This window comes from Oreochromis niloticus, linkage group LG18, assembly GCF_001858045.2.
Source record: "Oreochromis niloticus isolate F11D_XX linkage group LG18, O_niloticus_UMD_NMBU, whole genome shotgun sequence".
In the NCBI taxonomy this organism is placed as follows: domain Eukaryota; kingdom Metazoa; phylum Chordata; class Actinopteri; order Cichliformes; family Cichlidae; genus Oreochromis; species Oreochromis niloticus.
Window position 1 is genome coordinate 9,836,918 of NC_031982.2, and position 25,614 is coordinate 9,862,531.

Genomic DNA, 25,614 nt, shown 5'->3' on the forward strand with positions numbered 1-25,614 from the left:
ATTCACAGGAGAGCTTATGAGACCACAAACACTGCTGAGATCCAGTTCAGAGACACAGGTTTTGCGGAGGTGAAGCCTAGAGGACAGCTGGCAGCTACAGATTTGCTCATCTGCTTTTTTCCTCACAATTTCAACATTATGACTAAACTAATGCAGGTATGAGAATCAGGCATAGGCTGTGTTCTGAAAGGTGTCTATGAAAAACTGTAATACATGTATATGTATTACATTTTTAAAATTAGAATAAAAAATTTATTGCCATAAACCTGAGTTGTCATATACATCTGTGAGTTTATGTGCACAACAGTATGCACATGTGGTCTGTGCATGTACACACATGAAGAATCTGACATTGCAGCATCTATGAAAGTGTTCATTGTGTAGAGCTCACAACCCAAACCTCTACTAGAAAACTGTTAAAAAAAATACTAGTTTCAATATTTAAACAGTCATTTGTAGATGTTCTAAGTATGTACAAAGAAAAAACAGCTCCACTCTTTTAGCAGACAAAGATGTCTCTGATGATGAAACATTGAATTCAGACCTCAGCCGGCCATCGACACTTTATGGATTCAGTGTACACATCATGTATTGAGTGCATTCAAAGTTCAAAACATTTATGGACAGTTTGGTGTTTAAAGAACAATCAGCACTAAAACTGTACAAAGAAAAGAAACATGTTTTGTTGTTGCTCTGCAGGTTCTGGTTGAAGAGTTTCAGAAAGGTCGTGTTGTCAGTTGGGTTCTCTGAATACTCTGCACACTTCCTGATTAAAATACAAATAAAAAAATAATTTTCAAACTGCTGTGTAAATGTTATCCACAATTTAATATACTTCTTTGAAATGTATATATTTGAAAAGTAAATCAAAGAATTACACTTACATAAAAAATGTCAGCTGTGGGACAACCTAAACATAATCAGACAAAAGCAACAAAGGGGGCATATCAGTGTCAGGTGGGAGTAACGTGTTATGCTGCTATTATTTGCTGCTATTTTTTATGATCATTATTACTATTCCATTAATTATTAAGATTGATAGTGCATTTAGATGTTTAAACATATTGGCACCCAATTAAGCTTTTATTACAAGTCCAGTAAGAACCACTTTAAACTGTTGAGTTGAATCTATAATTTTAAATGCTTTTCAATGCTCCTATAATCTTAAATGTTTCTGTGTGGACTGCAGGGACAGGAAATATACTCTGTGCACGCACAGACAGACATACACACACACCCACACACACACGGTATTAGATTCATTTATATAGGTAAGAGTTTAATTATGTTTTGCTTGCAACTGCAAAGTTGTGCCTGCATGAGTGGCAGTTTGTGCAGAACGTGGGCCTGATGTTCCAGAAGAAGCCTGGGCAGGATGGTGACAGGAAGCACCTGGGTTCGAGCCGAAGACAATGTTCTTTTTTAAACTGTGTTCAAAGTTAACTGAACGTTTGTGGTTTTGGATTGACGTATGCTGTATTGAGACTGCTTGGCAACAGAAGGGGGGGGAGCAGTATCACCCCCAACCCTTTAAAGTCTTTGTTCTGACTATTGTAAGTTAGTTCAACGCTGAATCTGCACAGTGTTGGACTCCGCATGTGTATGCATTAAAATGTCGTCTAATTCCACCCGGCCGGATCTGTGGTTATTATTTTTGGATTCCTCCTCAATTCTGAACCCTTAACATCAGTTAGAAGCTCAGATCCAGTAAACTTTATTAGTGAGGACGGATTTACTGCATTCAAAGATAAACCTACACAGGAAAATCCTCTCTGTTCTTAAAGAGCCAGACTGCTTTTATTCTTCATGTTTTACTTTTATTCCATATTAACATTTGCTGCCAAAACTGCTTGCAATCATAGACAATGGCTCCCACTCCCTCCATCACACACTGGACAATCTGAAGAACAGTTTCAGGAACAGATTTCTTCAACTTCACTGTCTGAGGGGAACGTTACAGGAGGTCGTTCCTTCCTGCTGCTATCAGACTCTGTAATTCATCCACTTGGGTCAGATCCACACATGCAGAACAGGATTAAACACATCTAACTGCACTCTGTTACTTTGGTACACCACGGCATATATTTGCACACATATTTTATATTTATATATATATTTATATTTGTATTTATACCTATATCTCAATATTTATCTGTTAATGTCTCTGATATGACATGAGTTTGGCTGTTGGAAGTTGGAGACGAGTCTATAGGCAAACATCAGCTGCAGCCTTTCACAAACAGCAATGTTAGGTTTCTATTTCAATATGTTCCTGTGTGGGAAATGTTTATTTATTTGTTTTCTTTCACTATTCTTCTTGAAATGATGTGTTAATTAGATCCTGGAGAATGAAGTTTCATGTATGTTAGCTGTTACAGGAAAAAAGAAACTGAAAGAAAAACAAGTTACAATATAAAGAGATCATTTATATACTTACATGTACTCAGAAATATTCTTCTATTAGTGCACCGAACATTGATATAATAGTCTTTTGTTGTACAAGGAAAAGGCTTCGTCTCTCCTTCCCGCATGTATTCAGATGACGTTTTTACAAGACCATAACCAGCATATCTAGCAGGATCCACCACACAGAACGCTTCTGCAAAAACAACAACAAGTAAAAACAGACATAAGAAGAATTTTAAGAACATTTTTAATAAACTTTTGGAGAGAAAATAACTTTTTGATACCTTCACAGGTGGGTAGTTTGGACCAGTGAGCATCACTGTAACAACTCACAGCCTCTGGACCAGCTAGTTTGTAATAACGATTGCACTGGTATTTCAAATACATTGGACCTTCTTCCACAATTACAGCATTTTCAATGTATGGGCGGGCTCCACACGACTGAACTGGAATAGAAGTGAGTGAGTGTAAATAAATGATCATTGTGTACTCAGCTGTTTAATTTTTCCAAATCTTTGAATTCCTGTACAACTTACCCAACCAATCAAATTAATCATTTTTGCAGTGATCAACAATTCATTCATTCATTAACGCTGGCTTCTAATTCCAATCCAGCTGCTTGTTGTCATTCAAAAAACTAAATTAAATATATATGAACTGAATTTGATGTATATGCTGATTAAGTGGAAAAGGTTGTGAGCAACTTACCATTCATCAGCATGGGTCTACTGTCTCTGTTATTTGAGTCAGAGGTGCTAGAAGATGCTGCAGGAGACAGAGCAGATAACGTACATATACAGACAACACATCAGTCAGCTTCACTTTATAAACTTCTTTGACTTATAAATCAGTCCTGCTGCCAGCTGTACCTCCCTGATATGTCATCACAGCGAATCATCCTGTCCCCAGCATCCTCTTCTGTCACAACAACCCTCTGCATCTCTTCTTGCAACACATCCATGAGCTGAGGTCTTTCTCTTTTCTTCCTGCTTGGCAGCTCCATCTTCAGTATCTGTCCCTATGATGCACCCATTTCAAATCTTGTTCCTGGTCCTGGTGAAAATCAACTCTGATGCCTCCAGCTCCTGTCTTTTTATCAGTGCCACCATCTTTAAATCATACATCAGAGCTGGTATCACTACTGTGTGGTAAACCTTTCTTTTCTCTCTTGTTGCTATCATTGTGTCAGAGTTCACTACGAGACAGTCATCTCCACCCACTCCACCCTGCATGCAATCTTCTTCACTTCTCTTTTGCACCGTCTGTTATCTTGGTTGACCCAAGGTATCTCCACTACTACTTCTCCTTCTACTTGCATCTTCACTTTTCCACCTGCATTATCACAGTTCCTTTGTCGGCACTCTTGGTACATCAAAGAGTGAAAGTGTCAGGCCAGGACTCTGCAGTCTATTAACACCTACATGCTAGTGGACATGAGGGGGTTCACTTCCTGGCGTTCCAGGAGGAACGCTGGTTTGAGTGGGGAGTGAAGGAGGCCATTTCCGTGAAAAGGGAAAGACCATCTCTGATTCGAGGAGGGAGCCTCAGGGTACATCTTTCAGCATCTTCCAGTGCTGTGATTGCAGCCATTCCCCAACTCTCTGTGAATGCTACTCATAGCCATTGATCAATGATTTTTGATCAGTAGTTGTTGATCAATGATCATGACAATTTGCATATTAATGATAAAGAAAATGACCCCATTGCCCATTGTTTATTCAGTGTTGCTAGTTTCAGTTATTATGCAAATGTTCTGTTTATGATGTTGGAAACCTGCAGACAGATGAGACTGAAAAGTCACTTGGATGAGTGACGAAACGTTTCTCCCACTGAAAACGTCCAGCTGAACAGAATCAACCTTTCTGGGATGTGAATGTTTCTTTTCAAATCATTGCTGTACTGTATCTATATTTTCTGAAGAGAATAAATACATGGTTTAATGCTTCCTCTGCCTGCAGGTTGGGAGGAGTTATTGTTACAAACTTGTCAATAATCAAGTAACATCTATACTACATGGATACTATATTATTATAATGTTATGTTATAGTGTGTCAAGAATTCTAATTCATGTCCACTTACTGCAGGTCGGGCCTTGTGCCCAGCTTCCTTGTGTACACACAGATTTTTTGTTGTGTGCTCCCTCTGCAGTGTATCCGTCTTCACACTCATACTGCACTTCTGAACCTGCTGCAAACACTTCCTGATAGTCCTGATGAACGATGACTGCATGGGGGATTTTAGGAGGCACGCTGCACGCATTCATGCTTTCTGTAAAATTAGTTTAAGACTCAAAAACGTCATTAATCCCAGAGCAGGGCAGTTTGTTTGTAGCTTATCCACAGGATCAAACCCACAAAACCTACAATCCTTAAACACTAATCATAAAAGCTCCTGTGAGTTGAGTCATGGATCAAAAAACAGTGAGGACCTGAAAAATAATTACATAAAATGCCCTTATTAACAGCCTTCGTCTCAAATTTGTTCTGTGTTGTCCGGTATTAATTTTGTTGACCAATAATTTTCATCATAGTGTGCATACTGTGGTGTCTAACCAGATACTTACAGATACTTCGCAGTTAATCCAAATTGCTATAGCAAGAGTACTATCATCATACTTCTTCGGTATCATCTTCCCTTTATTGGCTCCTTTAAAATGCAGAATTACATTTGAAACTCCTCCTCTGACATAAAAGGTCTTAAATAAAGAGTTAAAGTTTCTAAAAGTAGAATGGGAGGCAGCACTTTCATCTATCAGGCCCTTCTTTTGTGGAACCAGCTCCCAGTTTGGATTGAGGAGACAGACCTCTCTACTTTTAAGATTAGCAGTTTAAGGATCTTGGAAAGAAGGCGACCAGATTTCTTTAAGTGGGTGAAACACATGATACAAAAAAAAAAAAAAAAGTGATAAATTAGAATTTTAAACTGATGCTGGCATTAAATTAAAAGTCACATAAAGTAAAAAGGCGTTCATTCTACCTCACTGTCTGATGAAATCTGTGTGAAAATGTTTCAACTAAGACAAACAAGAAAAGAAAGAAGAGCTATTTGCAGGACTTACCTATACACTGTGGCTGATGAGACCATCTTCCATTGTGACATGTGCTGGTTGCCCACCAACCCTTCATTGCTAGCTGACGTCCTTTGTTGCAGGTGTAGCTCAGCTTGGTGCCGTGAGGGTAAGTCTCTTGCTTTGGGGCAAAGAAGCCACCGTCCAGTGTGGGAGCATCACAGCCCTGTGTGGTGCTCTGTGCTGAAACACAACATTGAAGTAAGTGCAAAACATTATCAACCAGCGTAAATGTTTGTCTGTGAAGTTACTTGTTGTTCTCACCGTGCAGCACTCCAGGAAACCAAAGAAGAGCAAATGCAAAATATTTGATGCACAATTTTAAATCGTCCAACAACAAAGCAGCACCAGCAGTTAAAGGTAATCCACATGAGAACCAGCTGCTGATCACAACTGTCACCCAAAGGTTTGTGCAATCATCTCGGCCCTTCCCATTTTGTGGGATGGAAAAAAGTTTGTACACATTCAAAACAACTTTTGAGAAAGAACGGGGAAAAAAACCATTTTTTTTTCCACAAAGTTTTATTCAAAACTTCATGTTTTATTCAAACTTCATGTTTAAAAAGAACCTCAAATTTTTTATTGAGGTTCTTTTTAAACATGAAGAAAAGAAATATGGGAAAAATCTCAGGAACATTTATTTTGCATTGATTTTATTAATTACACATTGGTTCGTATGTTTGGAGCAGTTCTGAGGATTTTCCCTGAAGCCAACGAGAATCATTTACTTTGAAACATCAAATCAATGAAACTATTTACTGTCCAAATTTCAAAGTCACTTCCCGGACTCGGTGGATCCGAGGTCGTATGTTTGACCTGATTGTGTCATAGTCCGTGGTCCTGGGTCTGTGGAATGCGTGCTGCTTGGGTAGCCACACCCCCGGACTGGGCCATCACCGACACACCTGCTCTCCATCGCGGTGATTACCTGCAGAGCTTCTTTACCCGGCGCTGACGGATGCTCCACGCCAGTCCGTAATCACCTCACAGTGGTAACTAGACTTCCGCGAAAGCGTTACATCAACATCTAGTTGGAGCTGTATTTAACCCGCCTGCCTGTGTCTAGGTTTCAATCCGGCGTTCGGCGTCTGCCACCTGCCTGTCCTCCTGCTCAACTGGCTCACCCAGTGCATCATCTGGCCCTTTCACCATCTCCACGGACTCCCTGCTCACGGACTGCCGCACCTCCCTTCCGAGCTCCCACGGTCTCGCTCTATCGTAAGCCCACTACTCTAACGCAGTCTTAATGTGTTTTCCGCTTGCCGGCTTCCTAGTAATCCTCTCCCCTTTCTGTTGCAGCCTCCCGCGGTCCCGATTCCGGCTTCCTTGTGTCATTGTTTCCCCGGGTTATTAGTTCCTCGTTTTGCTCTCTAAGTTTCCCCCGGGTCGCCTTTCGTTAGTATAATAAAGTGTCTTTTCTGTTACCGCTGGGTCTGCGCCTGGATCCTTTTTGTGCACGCGCGCTGTGGCGCCTGACAGTTTGTGTAATTTATTCAGCTGCTTCTAAAAGTATATCTTACATTGCTAACATTTTTTATGGTTTCCATCAAAGTTTACACACTATTTGAAATGACTGTAAGAAACATATATCTGTGTAGTAAGAAGCAATGATAATGTGGGTGATATATTCACTGTGTACATGACTCTAATGTGAGGATTAATGCAAGAAGTCAAAGTGATGCAGTTGCCCCCTTGGTGAGGTAAATAAAGTCACATTACTCCACCATTTTATTTTAAGCGAGCAGCATTAAATTGCTAGGCTAACATTGTGGTGAATGGAGGTGTAAGACCGGACTCATATTCTCTGCTCTAATACATCCCAAAGGTGTTCTGTCAGGTTGAGGTCATGACTGTGGAGGTCAAAGTTGCTCATCTATGTCTTTATGGACCTTGCTTTCTGCACTGGTGCACAGTCCTGTTCGAATAAGAAGCCTGTTCCTTGAAGCCTCTACGTGCTTTTCTTGAGCTGATCTAAAGCTGTCATGAAGTTTGGAGGTCTGTAACAACTGACTCTACAGAAAGTTGGTGACCTCTGCTGACTATGTGCCTCAGCATTTGCTGTCCCCTTCTGTGTTTTTATGTGGTCTACCACTTTGTGGCTGAGTTGCTGTTGTTCCCAATTGCTTCCACTGTGTCTTTCTTTGTGGTGTATTACTTGGATCAAAAGTAAATATCTGTAAAATTAGTGGCTGTATCATGTATTTAGTACATGCAAAACTAAAATGTGAAACATTTCTCCATCTTATTCACTGTCAGCCTATTCATGTCGTATTGAGATGCCATTAGGGCCCAAATGCAGGACTCAGAGGTTGCAATGAAATAAAAAAAATGAAATGAATTCCAAACTGAGGCCAATTTGCGAAGGTAGCAGCACATCAAGAACATAGAATAATGAATGAAGATGCCATGTTATGATTAGAAAGGAGGTGCTGAGCCCGATCCAAGGGTGACAGAAGGATACACCCGGGACAGGTCATCAGTCTGTCTGCAGTTGTGGCGTATTAATTCAGTTCAATTTAATTCAATTCACAACAACAGTTTCCTCAAGAATCATTTTACATTTGTATACTGACACCTACGTTATTATGAAGCTTATGTTAAAGTTCAGTAAGGACGATCTGTAAGTTTTCATCTGTCTGCTTTCTTGGCTGTTTGGCTGCTAGTCTGTTCATCACATCACGTCCACTTTTTCACAGTGTCCTAGTCAGTGCTGACATCATTGCTCCAGTCAAATCATCTAATCTTATCTAATTGCTTTTACTTTTTCACACAGGGGCAGGTGGGTTTGAATAGCTTTATATCCCTTAATAAATGAAATCATCGTTTACAAACTGGATTTTGTATTTACTCAGGCTATCTTTGTTGAATATTAAAATATGAAAATACTTTTTCACAGTCCTGTTCCTGCATTTTTAACAACAATGTATCACCCCCTACAACACCGGTGAGCATCCAAGGGAAAGACATTGAGATAGTGGACTCTTATAAGTACCTGGGTGTTCACCTCAACAATAAACTGGACTGGACTACAAATACAGACATCCTGTATAAGAAGGGCCAGAGTCGACTCCACCTGCTGAGGAGACTGAGGTCCTTCGGAGTCTGCAGGACTCTGTTAAGGACATTCTATGACACTGTGGTAGCATCTGCCCTTTTCTATGCAGTGGCCTGCTGGGGAGTGGATGCACGGACAGGGACAGGAGCAGGATTGACAAACTGGTGCGGAGGTCTAGCTCCGTGCTGGGATGTCCCCTGGAGTCTGTGGGGGTGGTTGGCGAGAGGAGGATGTTAGTAAAGCTGACATCCATCATGAACAACCCACATCACCCAGTGCATGAGTATGTGAGTGGGCTGAGCAGCTCCTTTAGTCAGAGACTGAAACACCCTCGGTGCAGGAAGGAGCCCTTTCGCAGATCATTCATCCCAACAGCAGTTAGACTCTATAACTCCTCAATCACAATGTCATAAGTCACTGGACACTGTGAACATCCACGGTCACCACTTCATGCATAATGGACCTTCCATGTGTATGGACATGTGCAGGTATATATGTATGTATATGTATACATATGTATATTTAGTGTTTACATGTGTGTGTGTACATGTCTATAAATAGGAATAGTAGTGGTACAATAGCTATATCAAGCGATATAGTTTATGTCTTCCATATTTCCAACCATATCCATAATCACATACTGTGTATGCTACCATTGTATATAGTGTGGTGGATTTTTGTTTGATATGTATAACTATGTAACTATATACACTATATATCTATCTGCACTGAACATATATACTCTAATTTTCACTGTAACTTTCATGTGGAGTCTTAAGCACAAGACATTTTTTGCTTCACCGAGGTTTATTAAGTTGGTACAGTAACAGGGCAGTTAATGTAAGGGGAGAGTTCTCTGAATAATTTGCTCTCCAGTAAATAACCTTCCCTAATACACACTCAACGTCTTTTTAACGCAGCACAACCAAAACAGTAACATTGTAACAGAGATCCTGAACACATCACGATAAAATACCATACAAAATAAACACACACACACACACACACACACACACACACACACACTTTGAACCCACACTGAAGTGTTTTTAAGCATGTAACCTGTGTATTATATGTTATAAGATTGTGCCACTTGCTGTATAAGATTTGATAATTAGGATTAATGTGTGACCTTTGACCGTGTCATGACCTATTGTGATAAGCCAGAGCAAGAGGTACTCAGAGTCCTGACTGGCCTTTGGCCAAGACCTTGGCTGCTACCTGACCCCAGCAGCTGTGCTGGGCGTGTGGGAAAGTTACCCAGCAGCAGGGGGCGGCGATACTGGTCCCTATATTAGGGGACCAGAGGACGCCCCCAGAGCTCTTTTTCCTCCTGCTGCTGCTACCTGTCCGTCTCTGTGTTGCTTTGCTGTCTGTGCTTAAGGCTGTACACCCCGGGGTTTTGCTTTGCTTGCTTTCTGCTATGTAATTCTCTTGCTAAATGTCTGTATGTATTTTTCCTGCTGTTCATATGATTCAGTGTATTAAACTCTGTTCTAAGAATTCTACTCTTTTACAGAGCATCTTTTTGACTGTCTTGGTTTTAATTGGATTTGGATCTCCACATCGTTGGTGGGAGAAGGTTATCAGGATGGCTTCAAAAATTTGCGACCACAATAGTGTATTATACTGTGTGTGCTACCATTGTATATAGTGTATTATACTGTGTGTGCTACCATTGTATATAGTGTATTATCTTACTTTTTCATTGATTGTACTTATTTGTATTTTTTTGTATTTCCTTCTGATATCTGTACCTGAGCTGAGGTGACGCAAAAATTTCCCCGTCGTGGGATCAATAAAGTCTTATCTTATCTTATCTGTATTTCAGGGTTTACACATAAAATTCAACCTTTATGCTGAGTCCAAGAAATCATTGTCCTGTTAACATAAATTACAAATTGTAAATTCAGATCAAAAGTGTTGGGAAAAGTGGTTTTGTTATTACTTCTTCTCAAATGAGATACAGCAACTATTTCAGTCAGACTTCAGAGCTTTTCATGTTCCTGAAAAAGCTTCATTGAAGGTGATCAATTATTTGTGACACATTAGATTCAGCAGATATCACAGCCCTCATTCTTTTGGACATTAGCTGCTTTCTGCTTTTGATATTGTGAATCACAAGAATCTTTGGGCTTGCCTCAAATGCTGGGTTGGAAATAAGAACTTTCTGTGTCTGTTGATCAGTTCATCAAATCTTATGCTCCTGTTTCTTGTGTGTTTCTTGGACCAGGACACCAAATGAGGGTTTTGTGCCGTCACAGACTTTTGACATTTTAAACCTAAATATCAGTTGGACAAATATCTACTAAATATCAGTATTTAGATATAAATGTGTTAATAATATCTGTTTTAATTATTTCCTGAGATTATTTTCATGTTGGCTTCAAATAAAATATCTCCCTATGCTCTTACTGCATCTTCATGCTTGTACATTTCACACTTTGTGTGAAAGGAAGCTGTTTTCTGCAGCTTGTATCCACAATCTCATTCTTTCAGTCACTACCCAAAGCCAACACCATCATGAAGTGTTAAACAAATCAATGAACTTGTGCTTGTGTGCTCACTATAGTGTTTCCATTATTGTTATTTATTAAATAATATTTTGATGTACAAAGTAAAAGAACTGTTCTACACAGTTAGCAGACAAAGCAATACAAAGACGTCTCTGATGATGAAACATTTAATTCAGACCTCAGCCAGCCATCGACACTTTATGGTTTCAGTGTACACATCATGTACTGAGTGCATGAAAAGTTCAGATCATTTATGGACAGTTTGGTATTTAAAGAACAATCAGCACTAAAACTGTACAAAGAAAAGAAACATGTTTCATTGTTGCTCTGCAGGTTCTGGTTGAAGAGTTTCAGAAAGGTCGTGTTGTCAGTTGGATTGATAACGTACTCTGCAATCATCCTGATTAAAATACAAACAAACAAACAACAGGTGAGTGAAAAAAATAAGCACGTTTATTTCAAAAGAGCTGTATTTGTTTAAAATTAAATCAAAGAATAACACTTACATAATATCGATGTCCATGGTCACTACAACCTAAAGAAGAAGCAGTGAGTTTGTCAGTTAGAAGCTCAGATCCATAAACTTTATTAGTGAGGACAGATTCACTGCATTGAAAGATAAACCTACAGAGGAAAATCCTCTCTGTTCTTAAAGAGCCAGACTGCTTTTATTCTTCATGTTTTACTTTTATTCCATATTAACATTTGTTGAAGTTACTTCATTGGTATTCACTATTCCTCTTGTCTGTGAATCAGATCCCAGAGAAGACATTTTCATATGTGTTAGCTGCTAAAGTAAAAAACAAAACTCAAAGGGAACCAAGTTAAAATATAAAGATATCATTTATATACTTACATCTGGTCAAAACTATTTTTCTGTTAGTGCACCGAACAAAGGCATAATAGCCTCTTGTAGTACAATGAAAACCCTTTGCCTCTCCTTCCTTTATGTATTCAGATTGAGTTACTACAAGACCATAACCAGCACTTCTAGCAGGATCCATTACACAGTACGCTTCTGCAAAAACGACAACAGGAAAAACAAACATAAGAAGAATTTTAAAGAACACTTTTAATAAACTTATGGATGATAACTGATTTTTACATACCTTCACACGTGGGTAGTTCAGACCAGCTACCATCACTGTAACAACTCACAGTGTCTGGACCAACTAGTCTGTAATAACTTTTACACTGGTATTTCAAATACATTGGACCTTCTTCCACAATTACAGCATTTTCGATGTTTGGGCGGGCTCCACACGACCGAACTAAAATAAAAGAAAGTGACTGTAACAAAATGATCATTGTGTACTCAGCTGTTTAGTTTTCCAAATCTTTGAATTTCTGTACAACTTACCCAACCAATCAACATCAATTATTTTTGCGGTGATCAACAATTCATTCATTCATTCATTCATTAACGCTGGCTTCTAATTCCAATCCAGCTGCTTGTTGTCATTCAAAAAACTAAATTAAATATATATGAACTGAATTTGATGTATATGCTGATTAAGTGGAAAAGGTTGTGAGCAACTTACCATTCATCAGCATGGGTCTACTGTCTCTGTTATTTGAGTCAGAGGTGCTAGAAGATGCTGCAGGAGACAGAGCAGATAACGTACATATACAGACAACACATCAGTCAGCTTCACTTTATAAACTTCTTTGACTTATAAATCAGTCCTGCTGCCAGCTGTACCTCCCTGATATGTCATCACAGCGAATCATCCTGTCCCCAGCATCCTCTTCTGTCACAACAACCCTCTGCATCTCTTCTTGCAACACATCCATGAGCTGAGGTCTTTCTCTTTTCTTCCTGCTTGGCAGCTCCATCTTCAGTATCTGTCCCTATGATGCACCCATTTCAAATCTTGTTCCTGGTCCTGGTGAAAATCAACTCTGATGCCTCCAGCTCCTGTCTTTTTATCAGTGCCACCATCTTTAAATCATACATCAGAGCTGGTATCACTACTGTGTGGTAAACCTTTCTTTTCTCTCTTGTTGCTATCATTGTGTCAGAGTTCACTACGAGACAGTCATCTCCACCCACTCCACCCTGCATGCAATCTTCTTCACTTCTCTTTTGCACCGTCTGTTATCTTGGTTGACCCAAGGTATCTCCACTACTACTTCTCCTTCTACTTGCATCTTCACTTTTCCACCTGCATTATCACAGTTCCTTTGTCGGCACTCTTGGTACATCAAAGAGTGAAAGTGTCAGGCCAGGACTCTGCAGTCTATTAACACCTACATGCTAGTGGACATGAGGGGGTTCACTTCCTGGCGTTCCAGGAGGAACGCTGGTTTGAGTGGGGAGTGAAGGAGGCCATTTCCGTGAAAAGGGAAAGACCATCTCTGATTCGAGGAGGGAGCCTCAGGGTACATCTTTCAGCATCTTCCAGTGCTGTGATTGCAGCCATTCCCCAACTCTCTGTGAATGCTACTCATAGCCATTGATCAATGATTTTTGATCAGTAGTTGTTGATCAATGATCATGACAATTTGCATATTAATGATAAAGAAAATGACCCCATTGCCCATTGTTTATTCAGTGTTGCTAGTTTCAGTTATTATGCAAATGTTCTGTTTATGATGTTGGAAACCTGCAGACAGATGAGACTGAAAAGTCACTTGGATGAGTGACGAAACGTTTCTCCCACTGAAAACGTCCAGCTGAACAGAATCAACCTTTCTGGGATGTGAATGTTTCTTTTCAAATCATTGCTGTACTGTATCTATATTTTCTGAAGAGAATAAATACATGGTTTAATGCTTCCTCTGCCTGCAGGTTGGGAGGAGTTATTGTTACAAACTTGTCAATAATCAAGTAACATCTATACTACATGGATACTATATTATTATAATGTTATGTTATAGTGTGTCAAGAATTCTAATTCATGTCCACTTACTGCAGGTCGGGCCTTGTGCCCAGCTTCCTTGTGTACACACAGATTTTTTGTTGTGTGCTCCCTCTGCAGTGTATCCGTCTTCACACTCATACTGCACTTCTGAACCTGCTGCAAACACTTCCTGATAGTCCTGATGAACGATGACTGCATGGGGGATTTTAGGAGGCACGCTGCACGCATTCATGCTTTCTGTAAAATTAGTTTAAGACTCAAAAACGTCATTAATCCCAGAGCAGGGCAGTTTGTTTGTAGCTTATCCACAGGATCAAACCCACAAAACCTACAATCCTTAAACACTAATCATAAAAGCTCCTGTGAGTTGAGTCATGGATCAAAAAACAGTGAGGACCTGAAAAATAATTACATAAAATGCCCTTATTAACAGCCTTCGTCTCAAATTTGTTCTGTGTTGTCCGGTATTAATTTTGTTGACCAATAATTTTCATCATAGTGTGCATACTGTGGTGTCTAACCAGATACTTACAGATACTTCGCAGTTAATCCAAATTGCTATAGCAAGAGTACTATCATCATACTTCTTCGGTATCATCTTCCCTTTATTGGCTCCTTTAAAATGCAGAATTACATTTGAAACTCCTCCTCTGACATAAAGGTCTTAAATAAAGAGTTAAAGTTTCTAAAAGTAGAATGGGAGGCAGCACTTTCATCTATCAGGCCCTTCTTTTGTGGAACCAGCTCCCAGTTTGGATTGAGGAGACAGACCTCTCTACTTTTAAGATTAGCAGTTTAAGGATCTTGGAAAGAAGGCGACCAGATTTCTTTAAGTGGGTGAAACACATGATACAAAAAAAAAAAAAAAAGTGATAAATTAGAATTTAAACTGATGCTGGCATTAAATTAAAAGTCACATAAAGTAAAAAGGCGTTCATTCTACCTCACTGTCTGATGAAATCTGTGTGAAAATGTTTCAACTAAGACAAACAAGAAAAGAAAGAAGAGCTATTTGCAGGACTTACCTATACACTGTGGCTGATGAGACCATCTTCCATTGTGACATGTGCTGGTTGCCCACCAACCCTTCATTGCTAGCTGACGTCCTTTGTTGCAGGTGTAGCTCAGCTTGGTGCCGTGAGGGTAAGTCTCTTGCTTTGGGGCAAAGAAGCCACCGTCCAGTGTGGGAGCATCACAGCCCTGTGTGGTGCTCTGTGCTGAAACACAACATTGAAGTAAGTGCAAAACATTATCAACCAGCGTAAATGTTTGTCTGTGAAGTTACTTGTTGTTCTCACCGTGCAGCACTCCAGGAAACCAAAGAAGAGCAAATGCAAAATATTTGATGCACAATTTTAAATCGTCCAACAACAAAGCAGCACCAGCAGTTAAAGGTAATCCACATGAGAACCAGCTGCTGATCACAACTGTCACCCAAAGGTTTGTGCAATCATCTCGGCCCTTCCCATTTTGTGGGATGGAAAAAAGTTTGTACACATTCAAAACAACTTTTGAGAAAGAACGGGGAAAAAAACCATTTTTTTTTCCACAAAGTTTTATTCAAAACTTCATGTTTTATTCAAACTTCATGTTTAAAAAGAACCTCAAATTTTTTATTGAGGTTCTTTTTAAACATGAAGAAAAGAAATATGGGAAAAATCTCAGGAACATTTATTTTGCATTGATTTTATTAATTACACATTGGTTCGTATGTTTGGAGCAGTTCTGAGGATTTTCCCTGAAGCCAACCAGAATCATTTACTTTGAAACATCAAATCAATGAAACTATTTACTGTCCAAATTTCAAAGTCACTTCCCGGACTCGGTGGATCCGAGGTCGTATGTTTGACCTGATTGTGTCATAGTCCGTGGTCCTGGGTCTGTGGAATGCGTGCTGCTTGGGTAGCCACACCCCGGACTGGGCCATCACCGACACACCTGCTCTCCATCGCGGTGATTACCTGCAGAGCTTCTTTACCCGGCGCTGACGGATGCTCCACGCCAGTCCGTAATCACCTCACAGTGGTAACTAGACTTCCGCGAAAGCGTTACATCAACATCTAGTTGGAGCTGTATTTAACCCGCCTGCCTGTGTCTAGGTTTCAATCCGGCGTTCGGCGTCTGCCACCTGCCTGTCCTCCTGCTCAACTGGCTCACCCAGTGCATCATCTGGCCCTTTCACCATCTCCACGGACTCCCTGCTCACGGACTGCCGCACCTCCCTTCCGAGCTCCCACGGTCTCGCTCTATCGTAAGCCCACTACTCTAACGCAGTCTTAATGTGTTTTCCGCTTCCCGGCTTCCTAGTAATCCTCTCCCCTTTCTGTTGCAGCCTCCCGCGGTCCCGATTCCGGCTTCCTTGTGTCATTGTTTCCCCGGGTTATTAGTTCCTCGTTTTGCTCTCTAAGTTTCCCCCGGGTCGCCTTTCGTTAGTATAATAAAGTGTCTTTTCTGTTACCGCTGGGTCTGCGCCTGGATCCTTTTTGTGCACGCGCGCTGTGGCGCCTGACAGTTTGTGTAATTTATTCAGCTGCTTCTAAAAGTATATCTTACATTGCTAACATTTTTTATGGTTTCCATCAAAGTTTACACACTATTTGAAATGACTGTAAGAAACATATATCTGTGTAGTAAGAAGCAATGATAATGTGGGTGATATATTCACTGTGTACATGACTCTAATGTGAGGATTAATGCAAGAAGTCAAAGTGATGCAGTTGCCCCCTTGGTGAGGTAAATAAAGTCACATTACTCCACCATTTTATTTTAAGCGAGCAGCATTAAATTGCTAGGCTAACATTGTGGTGAATGGAGGTGTAAGACCGGACTCATATTCTCTGCTCTAATACATCCCAAAGGTGTTCTGTCAGGTTGAGGTCATGACTGTGGAGGTCAAAGTTGCTCATCTATGTCTTTATGGACCTTGCTTTCTGCACTGGTGCACAGTCCTGTTCGAATAAGAAGCCTGTTCCTTGAAGCCTCTACGTGCTTTTCTTGAGCTGATCTAAAGCTGTCATGAAGTTTGGAGGTCTGTAACAACTGACTCTACAGAAAGTTGGTGACCTCTGCTGACTATGTGCCTCAGCATTTGCTGTCCCCTTCTGTGTTTTTATGTGGTCTACCACTTTGTGGCTGAGTTGCTGTTGTTCCCAATTGCTTCCACTGTGTCTTTCTTTGTGGTGTATTACTTGGATCAAAAGTAAATATCTGTAAAATTAGTGGCTGTATCATGTATTTAGTACATGCAAAACTAAAATGTGAAACATTTCTCCATCTTATTCACTGTCAGCCTATTCATGTCGTATTGAGATGCCATTAGGGCCCAAATGCAGGACTCAGAGGTTGCAATGAAATAAAAAAAATGAAATGAATTCCAAACTGAGGCCAATTTGCGAAGGTAGCAGCACATCAAGAACATAGAATAATGAATGAAGATGCCATGTTATGATTAGAAAGGAGGTGCTGAGCCCGATCCAAGGGTGACAGAAGGATACACCCGGGACAGGTCATCAGTCTGTCTGCAGTTGTGGCGTATTAATTCAGTTCAATTTAATTCAATTCACAACAACAGTTTCCTCAAGAATCATTTTACATTTGTATACTGACACCTACGTTATTATGAAGCTTATGTTAAAGTTCAGTAAGGACGATCTGTAAGTTTTCATCTGTCTGCTTTCTTGGCTGTTTGGCTGCTAGTCTGTTCATCACATCACGTCCACTTTTTCACAGTGTCCTAGTCAGTGCTGACATCATTGCTCCAGTCAAATCATCTAATCTTATCTAATTGCTTTTACTTTTTCACACAGGGGCAGGTGGGTTTGAATAGCTTTATATCCCTTAATAAATGAAATCATCGTTTACAAACTGGATTTTGTATTTACTCAGGCTATCTTTGTTGAATATTAAAATATGAAAATACTTTTTCACAGTCCTGTTCCTGCATTTTAACAACAATGTATCACCCCTACAACACCGGTGAGCATCCAAGGGAAAGACATTGAGATAGTGGACTCTTATAAGTACCTGGGTGTTCACCTCAACAATAAACTGGACTGGACTACAAATACAGACATCCTGTATAAGAAGGGCCAGAGTCGACTCCACCTGCTGAGGAGACTGAGGTCCTTCGGAGTCTGCAGGACTCTGTTAAGGACATTCTATGACACTGTGGTAGCATCTGCCCTTTTCTATGCAGTGGCCTGCTGGGGGAGTGGATGCACGGACAGGGACAGGAGCAGGATTGACAAACTGGTGCGGAGGTCTAGCTCCGTGCTGGGATGTCCCCTGGAGTCTGTGGGGGTGGTTGGCGAGAGGAGGATGTTAGTAAAGCTGACATCCATCATGAACAACCCACATCACCCAGTGCATGAGTATGTGAGTGGGCTGAGCAGCTCCTTTAGTCAGAGACTGAAACACCCTCGGTGCAGGAAGGAGCCCTTTCGCAGATCATTCATCCCAACAGCAGTTAGACTCTATAACTCCTCAATCACAATGTCATAAGTCACTGGACACTGTGAACATCCACGGTCACCACTTCATGCATAATGGACCTTCCATGTGTATGGACATGTGCAGGTATATATGTATGTATATGTATACATATGTATATTTAGTGTTTACATGTGTGTGTGTACATGTCTATAAATAGGAATAGTAGTGGTACAATAGCTATATCAAGCGATATAGTTTATGTCTTCCATATTTCCAACCATATCCATAATCACATACTGTGTATGCTACCATTGTATATAGTGTGGTGGATTTTTGTTTGATATGTATAACTATGTAACTATATACACTATATATCTATCTGCACTGAACATATATACTCTAATTTTCACTGTAACTTTCATGTGGAGTCTTAAGCACAAGACATTTTTTGCTTCACCGAGGTTTATTAAGTTGGTACAGTAACAGGGCAGTTAATGTAAGGGAGAGTTCTCTGAATAATTTGCTCTCCAGTAAATAACCTTCCCTAATACACACTCAACGTCTTTTTAACGCAGCACAACCAAAACAGTAACATTGTAACAGAGATCCTGAACACATCACGATAAAATACCATACAAAATAAACACACACACACACACACACACACACACACACACACTTTGAACCCACACTGAAGTGTTTTTAAGCATGTAACCTGTGTATTATATGTTATAAGATTGTGCCACTTGCTGTATAAGATTTGATAATTAGGATTAATGTGTGACCTTTGACCGTGTCATGACCTATTGTGATAAGCCAGAGCAAGAGGTACTCAGAGTCCTGACTGGCCTTTGGCCAAGACCTTGGCTGCTACCTGACCCCAGCAGCTGTGCTGGGCGTGTGGGAAAGTTACCCAGCAGCAGGGGGCGGCGATACTGGTCCCTATATTAGGGGACCAGAGGACGCCCCCAGAGCTCTTTTTCCTCCTGCTGCTGCTACCTGTCCGTCTCTGTGTTGCTTTGCTGTCTGTGCTTAAGGCTGTACACCCCGGGGTTTTGCTTTGCTTGCTTTCTGCTATGTAATTCTCTTGCTAAATGTCTGTATGTATTTTTCCTGCTGTTCATATGATTCAGTGTATTAAACTCTGTTCTAAGAATTCTACTCTTTTACAGAGCATCTTTTTGACTGTCTTGGTTTTAATTGGATTTGGATCTCCACATCGTTGGTGGGAGAAGGTTATCAGGATGGCTTCAAAAATTTGCGACCACAATAGTGTATTATACTGTGTGTGCTACCATTGTATATAGTGTATTATACTGTGTGTGCTACCATTGTATATAGTGTATTATCTTACTTTTTTCATTGATTGTACTTATTTGTATTTTTTTTGTATTTCCTTCTGATATCTGTACCTGAGCTGAGGTGACGCAAAAATTTCCCCGTCGTGGGATCAATAAAGTCTTATCTTATCTTATCTGTATTTCAGGGTTTACACATAAAAATTCAACCTTTATGCTGAGTCCAAGAAATCATTGTCCTGTTAACATAAATTACAAATTGTAAATTCAGATCAAAAGTGTTGGGAAAAGTGGTTTTGTTATTACTTCTTCTCAAATGAGATACAGCAACTATTTCAGTCAGACTTCAGAGCTTTTCATGTTCCTGAAAAAGCTTCATTGAAGGTGATCAATTATTTGTGACACATTAGATTCAGCAGATATCACAGCCCTCATTCTTTTGGACATTAGCTGCTTTCTGCTTTTGATATTGTGAATCACAAGAATCTTTGGGCTTGCCTCAAATGCTGGGTTGGAAATAAGAACTTTCTGTGTCTGTTGATCAGTTCATCAAATCTTATGCTCCTGTTTCTTGTGTGTTTCTTGGACCAGGACACCAAATGAGGGTTTTGTGCCGTCACAGACTTTTGACATTTTAAACCTAAATATCAGTTGGACAAATATCTACTAAATATCAGTATTTAGATATAAATGTGTTAATAATATCTGTTTTAATTATTTCCTGAGATTATTTTCATGTTGGCTTCAAATAAAATATCTCCCTATGCTCTTACTGCATCTTCATGCTTGTACATTTCACACTTTGTGTGAAAGGAAGCTGTTTTCTGCAGCTTGTATCCACAATCTCATTCTTTCAGTCACTACCCAAAGCCAACACCATCATGAAGTGTTAAACAAATCAATGAACTTGTGCTTGTGTGCTCACTATAGTGTTTCCATTATTGTTATTTATTAAATAATATTTTGATGTACAAAGTAAAAGAACTGTTCTACACAGTTAGCAGACAAAGCAATACAAAGACGTCTCTGATGATGAAACATTTAATTCAGACCTCAGCCAGCCATCGACACTTTATGGTTTCAGTGTACACATCATGTACTGAGTGCATGAAAAGTTCAGATCATTTATGGACAGTTTGGTATTTAAAGAACAATCAGCACTAAAACTGTACAAAGAAAAGAAACATGTTTCATTGTTGCTCTGCAGGTTCTGGTTGAAGAGTTTCAGAAAGGTCGTGTTGTCAGTTGGATTGATAACGTACTCTGCAATCATCCTGATTAAAATACAAACAAACAAACAACAGGTGAGTGAAAAAAATAAGCACGTTTATTTCAAAAGAGCTGTATTTGTTTAAAATTAAATCAAAGAATAACACTTACATAATATCGATGTCCATGGTCACTACAACCTAAAGAAGAAGCAGTGAGTTTGTCAGTTAGAAGCTCAGATCCATAAACTTTATTAGTGAGGACAGATTCACTGCATTGAAAGATAAACCTACAGAGGAAAATCCTCTCTGTTCTTAAAGAGCCAGACTGCTTTTATTCTTCATGTTTTACTTTTATTCCATATTAACATTTGTTGAAGTTACTTCATTGGTATTCACTATTCCTCTTGTCTGTGAATCAGATCCCAGAGAAGACATTTTCATATGTGTTAGCTGCTAAAGTAAAAAACAAAACTCAAAGGGAACCAAGTTAAAATATAAAGATATCATTTATATACTTACATCTGGTCAAAACTATTTTTCTGTTAGTGCACCGAACAAAGGCATAATAGCCTCTTGTAGTACAATGAAAACCCTTTGCCTCTCCTTCCTTTATGTATTCAGATTGAGTTACTACAAGACCATAACCAGCACTTCTAGCAGGATCCATTACACAGTACGCTTCTGCAAAAACGACAACAGGAAAAACAAACATAAGAAGAATTTTAAAGAACACTTTTAATAAACTTATGGATGATAACTGATTTTTACATACCTTCACACGTGGGTAGTTCAGACCAGCTACCATCACTGTAACAACTCACAGTGTCTGGACCAACTAGTCTGTAATAACTTTTACACTGGTATTTCAAATACATTGGACCTTCTTCCACAATTACAGCATTTTCGATGTTTGGGCGGGCTCCACACGACCGAACTAAAATAAAAGAAAGTGACTGTAACAAAATGATCATTGTGTACTCAGCTGTTTAGTTTTCCAAATCTTTGAATTTCTGTACAACTTACCCAACCAATCAACATCAATTATTTTTGCGGTGATCAACAATTCATTCATTCATTCATTCATTAACGCTGGCTTCTAATTCCAATCCAGCTGCTTGTTGTCATTCAAAAAACTAAATTAAATATATATGAACTGAATTTGATGTATATGCTGATTAAGTGGAAAAGGTTGTGAGCAACTTACCATTCATCAGCATGGGTCTACTGTCTCTGTTATTTGAGTCAGAGGTGCTAGAAGATGCTGCAGGAGACAGAGCAGATAACGTACATATACAGACAACACATCAGTCAGCTTCACTTTATAAACTTCTTTGACTTATAAATCAGTCCTGCTGCCAGCTGTACCTCCCTGATATGTCATCACAGCGAATCATCCTGTCCCCAGCATCCTCTTCTGTCACAACAACCCTCTGCATCTCTTCTTGCAACACATTCATGAGCTGAGGTCTTTCTCTTTTCTTCCTGCTTGGCAGCTCCATCTTCAGTATCTGTCCCTATGATGCACCCATTTCAAATCTTGTTCCTGGTCCTGGTGAAAATCAACTCTGATGCCTCCAGCTCCTGTCTTTTTATCAGTGCCACCATCTTTAAATCATACATCAGAGCTGGTATCACTACTGTGTGGTAAACCTTTCTTTTCTCTCTTGTTGCTTTCATTGTGTCAGAGTTCACTACGAGACAGTCATCTCCACCCACTCCACCCTGCATGCAATCTTCTTCACTTCTCTTTTGCACCGTCTGTTATCTTGGTTGACCCAAGGTATCTCCACTACTACTTCTCCTTCTACTTGCATCTTCACTTTTCCACCTGCATTATCACAGTTCCTTTGTCGGCACTCTTGGTACATCAAAGAGTGAAAGTGTCAGGCCAGGACTCTGCAGTCTATTAACACCTACATGCTAGTGGACATGAGGGGGTTCACTTCCTGGTGTTCCAGGAGGAACGCTGGTTTGAGTGGGGAGTGAAGGAGGCCATTTCCGTGAAAAGGGAAAGACCATCTCTGATTCGAGGAGGGAGCCTAAGGGTACATCTTTCAGCATCTTTCAGTGCTGTGATTGCAGCCATTCCCCAACTCTCTGTGAATGCTACTCATAGCCATTGATCAATGATTTTTGATCAGTAGTTGATGATCAATGATCATGACAATTTGCATATTAATGATAAAGAAAATGACCCCATTGTCCATTGTTTATTCAGTGTTGCTAGTTTCAGTTATTAAGCAAATGTTCTGTTTATGATGTTGGAAACCTGCAGACAGATGAGACTGAAAAGTCACTTGGATGAGTGACGAAACGTTTCTCCCACTGAAAACGTCCAGCTGAACAGAATCAACCTTTCTGGGATGTGAATGTTTCTTTTCAAATCATTGCTGTACTGTATCTATATTTTCTGAAGAGAATAAATAAATGGTTTAATGCTTCCTCTGCCTGCAGGTTGGGAGGAGTTATTGTTACAAACTTGTCAATAATGGTGCTTAAATGCTTTTCTGTGAAGATCAAGTCACATCATTGATCTATACTACATGGCTATTGTATTATTATAATATTATGTTATAGTGTGTCAAGAATTCTAATTCATGTCCACTTACTGCAGGTCGGGCCTTGTGTCCAGCTTCCTTGTGTACACACAGATTTTTTGTTGTGTGCTCCCTCTGCAGTGTATCCGTCTTCACACTCATACTGCACTTCTGAACCTGCAGCAAACACTTCCTGATAGTCCTGATGAACGATGACTGCATGGGGGATTTTAGGAGGCACGCTGCACGCATTCATGCTTTCTGTAAAATGAGATTTAGACTCAAAAACGTCATTAATCCCAGAGCAGGGCAGTTTGTTTGTAGCTTATCCACAGGATCAAACCCACAAAACCTACAATCCTTAAACACTAATCATAAAAGCTCCTGTGAGTTGAGTCATGGATCAAAAAACAGTGAGGACCTGAAAAATAATTACATAAAATGCCCTTATTAACAGCCTTCGTCTCAAATTTGTTCTGTGTTGTCCGGTATTAATTTTGTTGACCAATAATTTTCATCATAGTGTGCATACTGTGGTGTCTAACCAGATACTTACAGATACTTCGCAGTTAATCCAAATTGCTATAGCAAGAGTACTATCATCATACTTCTTCGGTATCATCTTCCCTTTATTGGCTCCTTTAAAATGCAGAATTACATTTGAAACTCCTCCTCTGACATAAAAGGTCTTAAATAAAGAGTTAAAGTTTCTAAAAGTAGAATGGGAGGCAGCACTTTCATCTATCAGGCCCTTCTTTTGTGGAACCAGCTCCCAGTTTGGATTGAGGAGACAGACCTCTCTACTTTTAAGATTAGCAGTTTAAGGATCTTGGAAAGAAGGCGACCAGATTTCTTTAAGTGGGTGAAACACATAATACAAAAAAGAAAAAAAATGTGATAAATTAGAATTTTAAACTGATGTTGGCATTAAATTAAAAGTCACATAAAGTAAAAAGGAGTTCATTCTACCTCAACCTCACTGTCTGATGAAATCTGTGTGAAAATGTTTCAACTAAGACAAACAAGAAAAGAAAGAAGAGCTATTTGCAGGACTTACCTATACACTGTGGCTGATGAGACCATCTTCCATTGTGACATGTGCTGGTTGCCCACCAACCCTTCATTGCTAGCTGACGTCCTTCGTTGCAGGTGTAGCTCAGCTTGGTGCCGTGAGAGTAAGTCTCTTGCTTTGGGGCAAAGAAGCCACCGTCCAGTGTGGGAGCATCACAGCCCTGTGTGGTGCTCTGTGCTGAAACACAACATTGAAGTAAGTGCAAAACATTATCAACCAGCGTAAATGTTTGTCTGTGAAGTTACTTGTTGTTCTCACCGTGCAGCACTCCAGGAAACCAAAGAAGAGCAAATGCAAAATATTTGATGCACATTTTTAAATCGTCCAACAACAAAGCAGCACCAGCAGTTAAAGGTAATCCACATGAGAACCAGCTGCTGATCACAACTGTCACCCAAAGGTTTGTGCAATCATCTCGGCCCTTCCCATTTTGTGGGATGGAAAAAAGTTTGTACACATTCAAAACAACTTTTGAGAAAGCACAGGGAAAAAACCCAACTGTTTTTCCACAAAGTTTTATTCAAATATGTGGTCACAATTTTTTTTATTGAGGTTCTTTTTAAACATGAAGACAAGACATATCGGAAAAATCTCAGCAACATCTATTTTTCATTGATTTTATTCATTACACATTTGTTCGTATGTTTGGAGCAGTTCTGAGGATTTTCCATGAAGCCAACGAGAATCATTTACTTTGAAACATCAAATCAATGAAACTATTTACTGTCCAAATTTCACTTCCCGGACTGGATGGATCAGAGGTCGTATGTTTGACCTGATTGTGCAATTTATTCAGCTGCTTGGTAAGTAACTGCTTCTAAAAGTATATCTAACATTGCTGCATTGATGGTTTCCATCAAAGTTTACACACTACTTGAAATGACTGTAAGAAACATATATCTGTGTAGTAAGAAGCAATGATAATGTGGGTGATATATTCACTGTGTACATGACTCTAATGTGAGGATTAATGCAAGAAGTCAAAGTGATGCAGTTGCCCCCTTGGTGAGGTAAGTAAAGTCACATTACTCCACCATTTTATTTTAAGCGAGCAGCATTAAATTGCTAGGCTAACATTGTGGTGAATGGAGGTGTAAGACCGGACTCATATTCTCTGCTCTAATACATCCCAAAGGTGTTCTGTCAGGTTGAGGTCA

At 39.7% G+C, this 25,614-nt stretch overlaps 1 protein-coding gene across 2 annotated transcripts; it reads right to left on the reverse strand.

Annotated features, from left to right (window-relative positions):
- Positions 1-532: 532 nt before the first annotated feature.
- LOC109195678 (complement factor H-like) lies at positions 533-24,874 on the reverse strand. 2 transcript variants are annotated; one of them, XM_025900416.1, is made up of 8 exons: positions 24,716-24,874; positions 24,443-24,634; positions 23,458-23,646; positions 22,053-22,109; positions 2,691-2,852; positions 2,438-2,599; positions 885-910; positions 533-766 (listed from the first exon to the last, which is right to left on the reverse strand). In XM_025900416.1, the coding sequence occupies exons 1-8, from the start codon at positions 24,768-24,770 to the stop codon at positions 734-736; spliced, it is 876 nt and encodes a 291-aa protein (XP_025756201.1). In that variant the 5' UTR covers positions 24,771-24,874; the 3' UTR covers positions 533-733. The 2 variants fall into 2 exon arrangements, with proteins under 2 accessions (XP_025756201.1, XP_019203751.1); XM_019348206.2 differs by lacking the exons at positions 533-766; positions 885-910; positions 2,438-2,599; positions 2,691-2,852 and adding exons at positions 20,567-20,911; positions 21,018-21,046; positions 21,368-21,529; positions 21,621-21,782 and having other exon boundaries at positions 24,716-24,873.
- Positions 24,875-25,614: the final 740 nt, after the last annotated feature.